This window comes from Lactuca sativa, chromosome 3 (genome assembly GCF_002870075.4).
Source record: "Lactuca sativa cultivar Salinas chromosome 3, Lsat_Salinas_v11, whole genome shotgun sequence".
NCBI lineage: Eukaryota > Viridiplantae > Streptophyta > Magnoliopsida > Asterales > Asteraceae > Lactuca > Lactuca sativa.
The window spans coordinates 224,213,639-224,220,083 of NC_056625.2; the positions used below are offsets into that span (position 1 = coordinate 224,213,639).

Below are 6,445 nucleotides of genomic sequence, written 5' to 3' on the forward strand. Positions count from 1 at the left end.
AATTCCTATTGCTACTATTAAGGAGATTTAATCGATTTGTAGAAGTTTTCTGTGGGCTAAAGGAGAACTGGTCAAAGGGAAAGCCAAGATCAAATGGAGTGATGTTTGTAAACCAAAGATAAATGGAGGGCTTGGAATTAAGAACTTGAGATTCTGGAATGATGCTTTGTTATCCAAGCATGTTTGGAATTTGATCAATAACAAAAACTCTCTGTGGGTTCAATGGATGAGAGAAAATTATATTGGTAAAAGGAATTTTTGGGATATATGGCAAAAGAAAAGTATGAATTGGACTTGGAAGAGATTTTTGGAATTGAGGAAAATTATGAGACCTCATGTTGCTTCATGTATTGGAGATGGTAGGAATACTTCATTGTGGCATGATTGGTGGCACCCAATTGGTATTTTAAGTACAATTATTGCTAGGAGGGATTGGATTAGAAATGGCTTTAATGATGAATCTTTAGTCAGTGATGTTATGACAAATGATTCTTACACCTGGCCTGCTGATTGGGTAAATAAGTTTCCTGGATTGATTGATGGGCCCATGTTTTGCAATATTGGAAATAATAGGGATATGATTGTTTGGAGGGATATGAAAGGCATGAGTAAAAAATTTTCTTGTAAGCAAGTTTGGAGAGATATTAATAACTTTGGAGACAATGTTAGCTGGGCGAACTGTGTTTGGTATAGGAATTGTATTCCCAGGAATGCCTTTATCTTGTGGCTTGCTGTGCTGAATAGATTAAAGACTCAAGATCGAGTTAAAATTTGGGAGAAGTCAGGTTCTTTGCTATGTCCTTTCTGTTTTACCATTTCTGATTCGCATGACCATCTTTTCTTTCAATGTGAGTTCTCAAATGCTATTTGGAATCATTGTTGTTCCAAGTCTGGGATTGATGTTTATTATTCCAATTGGAATGATTTAGTTCTTAAAATTAGTTCTGGATTAAAGTCTAGAACTGTTGAGAATTTGATCAAAAAATGGGTGTTGGCTAGTTGTGTTTATCATATTTGGAAAGAAAGAAATTTAAGAATTTTTTGTAAGCTGAGAAATTCGGATAAAGGAGTGATTTTTTGTATTGAGAATGAAATTAAATTGAAGTTGATAGGGTTGAGGAAAATGAATATCATGGTCAGTGAGAAAGTGTTACAGACCTGGGGTATATTTGGAAGTAATTTTTTGTAAAATATGAAGGACTATTTCTGGGCTTTCGGTGATGATTCTTTCAGGTTAGACATTTGGGTTAATATGGGATTGAGGGTTAGTTTGGCTGCCTTTATGAGAGATTTGTATTGGGGGTATTTTCGGAAAGGAAGAATTAAAGGAATTGATGATTTCCAAGGAATTGACGGATTATTTCACTGGATTAAGAGCTTGCTCTTGATTTATGTGATTTGTACCTTTGGGATTTTGTATTTGGATATGATCTTTTTTGAGATTATTCAAATGGAAAATCCTAGACATGTGATTGATGCCATGTCGAGTCTGCAACTGGTTCTAATTCTTTGGTGGATTTGGTGCTCCTTTTATTTCTTGTTTTGTGAATGCAGGATGTTCTATCTGCTGTTGATTGTCAATATTGCTGAAGTTGGGTTTACTCATAGCAGGAGGTTCAATTTGAGGAGTTATATTGTGAGGATAAAGGATATTAGATGGAGTAACAGAGAGTGGATACAAGAGCTGATTGGTAGGAGAAAATGCTGGACTAATATCGTGAAGGTGTTGCAGTGGAATTTGGTTAATGTAAAGGACAAGGATTGCGACAGGAGATTTGGGACTAATTGTCGTGAGGGGCTTTCCTGTTTTCTCTTTGATGTTATGTTTATTTGTGGTTTAGTTTATTGGGATTTCCTTGTTTTTTGTAGTTTGTGGGTTTTGAACTTGAGGGTTTTTTTCTTAAAGGTTAGCTTATGGATTGAGGGTTTTTTTAAGGGCCTTAACCCTTGCTTTGGTTTCTTTATATTTTGGAGATTTGGTTGGAGCAAGGGGGTGAAGTTACCTTTTTTCCCTCTTTCAATAAGGTTTTGGGCTACCTTTAAGGAATTTAGGGTGTTTTGGGGTTGTGAGTGGTTTTTTCTTCTTATTAGGAAATGGTTTGGTAGTTGGTTATGGATAGGATGGTTATATTTGTATTTTGGTTGATTTGTTCCTTGTATTCTTTTATTCTTTTTAATAAAGTTTGCTGAGCTTTGGCTCTTTTCAAAAAAAAAAAAAAAAAAAGATGATAAGGTAAGTATCCTCAAGCAAAAACAGCAAGAAATCTCGGTTTTCCCTCATTCTGACCAACTGACTCGTCAAGTCAGGCATGGACTCGTCGAGTCAGCATGGACTCGGCGAGTTCATCTAGAGACTCCGCGAGTTCAGCAAGCAGAACCACAAAAAACGAATTTTTTAAACATACAATGCATCAATACAATAGAAACCAATCTAGGCTCTGATACCACTGATGGGTTTTGGTCATAAGAACATCCTATGTGCTCATACAAATCCTAATGCTTGGATCTAGGTTTCTCTATTGTACATGCAAGTTATCCAAGACTATAAACCCTAATTCTAGCATACAAGTAATCATATTAACATAAGAATGGGTTTAAGATATTACCTTGATTGTTATGTAGCAATAACAATCACAATTCCTCCTTGTAATGACTTTAGAAAGCTTAGAGTCACAAATGTCACTCATCTAATGGTTCACAAACACCAAGAGCAAAAGGATGAAGAGGAGAGAGGATGGAGGCTACCCAAAAAACTTGTGAAACCCTAAAAGGATGCTTAGCCACGTTTTTGGGTCATAAGGGATCTATATATATAGGAGGCTATTAGGGTTATCTAACAAGGAAACCCTAATTTGGATGATTAAGCTCTAAGCAACCCATGGATCCCTTTCCTTAAGGCCTTGGACGATTTCCTTATGGGTTTCACCATAGAATTCGTCCACTCCATATTATAAGGAAATCCATGGCCCAAATTGCAATTATCTTATAATTACAATTCCAGTCCCTTAAGTTTAATTAATCTCTTTTAGTCACAAAACTAATTACCAATTAATTATTGACTAATATTAATTAAACAATATGATTTCTCCTTTAATATATTATTCTTATAATATATTAATAAATCATATTTAATCCTTTCTCTCCATAATTCATCCTATCAAGTTGCTTTGGTGAGTCAACCCAAAAGGACCATGCACCATCGGGTCAAGTACATACCAAAATAGTTATGGACTTAGACACTAATCCAACAGTAACAACCGTTGTAACCGCAGCGATGGCTCAAATGAGCAACAACAGGTCAGGAGGAGGAACAAACAGCTTTACAAATGGCCAAAGCCAATGCCGTTCCGGAGTATGTACTTACAAAGACTTCGCCAACAGAAAACCTATTCCCTTTTATGGGACTGGGGGAGTGATGGCTATATCCCAATGGATAGAGAAAACGGAAGTTGTATTCGAAATTTGCGCATGCCCTGAAGAAAGCAAAGTAAAATTTTTCGCCTTTACTTTCTCCGAACGAGCCCTGACATGGTGGAACGGCCACGTCAAGATACTTACCCTAGTGGTGGCGAACTCCATGGGTTGGGAAAACCTGAAACGAATGCTCCTACGAGAGTACTGCCCAAGAGGTGAGATTCAGAAGTTCGAACAGGAACTGTGGGGCCTTACGATGGTAGGCTCAGACATCGCGGGCTATACCAACAGATTTAGTGACTTGATAATACTTTGCCCAGGAATGTTGATCCTAGAAAACCAAAAGGTGGAAAGGTATATCTGGGGACTATCACCCCAACTTCGGGGGAGTGTGTTAGCCTCCAAACCCATGACATTCGACATCGCCAAGGAACTGGCGCAATCTCTCGTTGATCATGGTGTCTGTCAAGGCGTCACGGCTATCGTCGCTGAACCAACCAAAGGGAACAACAACAATGATAACAATGCCAACAACAACAGCAAGAAGAAGTTCTGGAACAAGAGAAAGGGGCAAACTTCGCAAGAATCTTCAAAGAAACAAATGGTGACGGTTCATGCCGCCAATGCTCCCACTACAACTCCTACTACCCCTACGCCAACGAAACAATATGCTGGGAACCTGTCAAAGTGAAGCAAATGCAACTACCATCACCACGGTAATTGCCGCGAGATGCACTGTAAAAAATGCGACAGGAAAGGGCACACCACCCGTTTCTGTAAGGCACCGGCGCGACCAATCACTCAAGTTCCTGGTACTGGAATAAGCCAGGCATGTTATGGGTGTGGAGAAACTGGGCACTTCAATAAAAAGACACCTCACTCAAAGTTTCACTCACCCTCACACACTCTTATGTACCAGAGACCATCCCGACACCCTCGGTTCCACACTCGAGCCCTCGACGAAGGTTCAACGCTACCGAGATCCCCGAGAAGCTCGAAGACGCAGCTTTCCATAGTTGAAGTTCTGCCCGACTCTAGTCTCGCTCTCTTCAAACCGAACAAGTGAGTTCATACCCCTACTTTTCAAGTCTGTTCATGTTTTAGGGGGAATACAAGTACAATACAAGAAAACATATCATTTTATATAAATGCAACATCTATCTTATTATTATTCGATACCAACATCTTACTTTATGTTTAAAGTTCGAAGACGCAGCTTTCCATAGTTGAAGTTCTGCCCGACTCTAGTCTCGCTCTCTTCAAACCGAACAAGTGAGTTCATACCCCTAATTTTCAAGTCTGTTCATGTTTTAGGGGGAATACAAGTACAATACAATAAAACGTATCGTTTTATATAAATGCAACATCTATCTTATTATTATTCGATACCAACATCTTACTTTATGTTTAAAGTTTAGTATATCACCAAGTTATTTTCACCAAATGGAACATACTTTCTGAAAAACTATAATGGGTATAGTTTGCGAGTTATTCATACATTCTTACGTATACATCTTGAAAAGCAAAATACTTTCTTATAAAGTGAAATAAATACTTTCTTATCGAAAATAATTTTATACTAAGTGATGTGAGATATTCAAACTTCAACGTACTTTTATGTATGAATTCAAGTCCTGTATTATAAGCCATAATCTCTTGGACGGAGAGCGTGATACTTGTGTATAGATCTATACGGGATTGACAACCCCGCACCTAAACTGTTAGCTACAGTTAGACCGGCATGTCTAGGGTGACAAATGTCATAACACTACAACACCTGTAGAATGTTGTTACAGGCAGTCTGTGTCAATAGTATGGTTATAAGACTCACACAAAAGTATAAAAGCAAGCTTGATTTACGAGATTCATACATGCATTCAGTATTTACATTATTATGAATACAAAACTTATCTTTATCATTTAAATACGAAAGATACTAACGCCTTCCAACCTTGGGAACTTTTCAAACTATATGTGGAAAATATTGGATTTTCTGAAAGCCACGTTCATCGATTTTCTTCCAAAAAGACATACTTTTTCAATACAAAACATTTATGAACTCACCAACTTTATTGTTGACACTTTTTCGAAACCACTTGTATTTCTCAGGGAATCAGTAATACAGGTAACTACCAGCTTTTGAAGAAGGAACGCTAAAGGCGTTTATTATCAAACATTTTAAATCATCATATTGTAATATTCTTTTGGAAACATGTATAACGCAACAATGTACGTTTTTATTATATATATGATAGTTGTATTACTTTCTTTACAATATTCAATTGTTATGGAACTACGTGAAGTCATCCACCCCCGAATGTTTCTGCCATTCTGGTTTGGGGGTGTGACATATTCCCCCCCCCCCCCCCCCCCCCCCCGTTAAAGCATTTAAAATCATTTAAAATATTGATTAAGGGGTATGAACTCACTTGTAGATGGTGGTTTGGATGAACTGAATGATGTAGGATAGCTTGGTGACAAATGAAGACTTGTTCAAACCAAATGATCCTAGTTAACATATAATCACACATATATGTATCCAATTAGACTTTAAACCACTAATTGACAAAGTTAAGACATCCTAAGGCATGTAAAACACCTTATATAAGTGTTACAAGTCATAAGGATTGCATCTAAGTGCTAAAGGACCTTGCTATTGTGTTTGGGGTTCAAGGGTAAACTCCCTTGGAGTTTACGGTTTTCATGACCATTACCCAATGAGTTTATGGTCGTAAACTCCTCACTTTTTGACCATAAGTTGTTTTGAGGTTTTACAAGTCCTTTGAAGCATTTCTACTTGATGGTTAGGCCATTGGAAGAGATTATGGCATCATTACACTCCTTTGAGGAGTTTACGGCCCCAAGGCCATTTCCTTTTGGGTTTACTACCGTAAACCCATATAGAAAGTGGTATTTTCATTTTTTCAAGTCCTAAGCACTTCAAGGTAATAGTCTAGGTTAGATTCTAGTCATAAGGAAGAAATAAGGGCCACTTATACTCACTTTGGGGTGTTTATGGTTTTGGGAGCTT

At 37.6% G+C, this 6,445-nt stretch overlaps 1 protein-coding gene across 1 annotated transcript; it reads left to right on the forward strand.

Moving 5' to 3' along the window:
- The first annotated feature begins 325 nt into the window (after positions 1 to 325).
- On the forward strand, positions 326 to 1,883 carry LOC128132908 (uncharacterized). Its single transcript, XM_052769913.1, has 4 exons — positions 326 to 1,135; positions 1,199 to 1,233; positions 1,555 to 1,747; positions 1,842 to 1,883. Exons 1-4 carry the CDS (start codon positions 326 to 328, stop codon positions 1,881 to 1,883), a joined length of 1,080 nt encoding a protein of 359 aa, XP_052625873.1.
- Positions 1,884 to 6,445: the final 4,562 nt, after the last annotated feature.

What these genes read in the sequence shown, in the direction of transcription:
- LOC128132908 (XM_052769913.1), top strand. Translation starts at nt 326, where the DNA reads ATGAGACCTCATGTTGCTTCATGTATTGGAGATGGTAGGAATACTTCA. An exon ending in TGAGGAAAATGAATATCATG is followed by an intron (nt 1,136 to 1,198) that starts GTCAGTGAGAAA and finishes TAAAATATGAAG; the next exon opens with GACTATTTCTGGGCTTTCGG. An exon ending in TTCGGTGATGATTCTTTCAG is followed by an intron (nt 1,234 to 1,554) that starts GTTAGACATTTG and finishes TTGTGAATGCAG; the next exon opens with GATGTTCTATCTGCTGTTGA.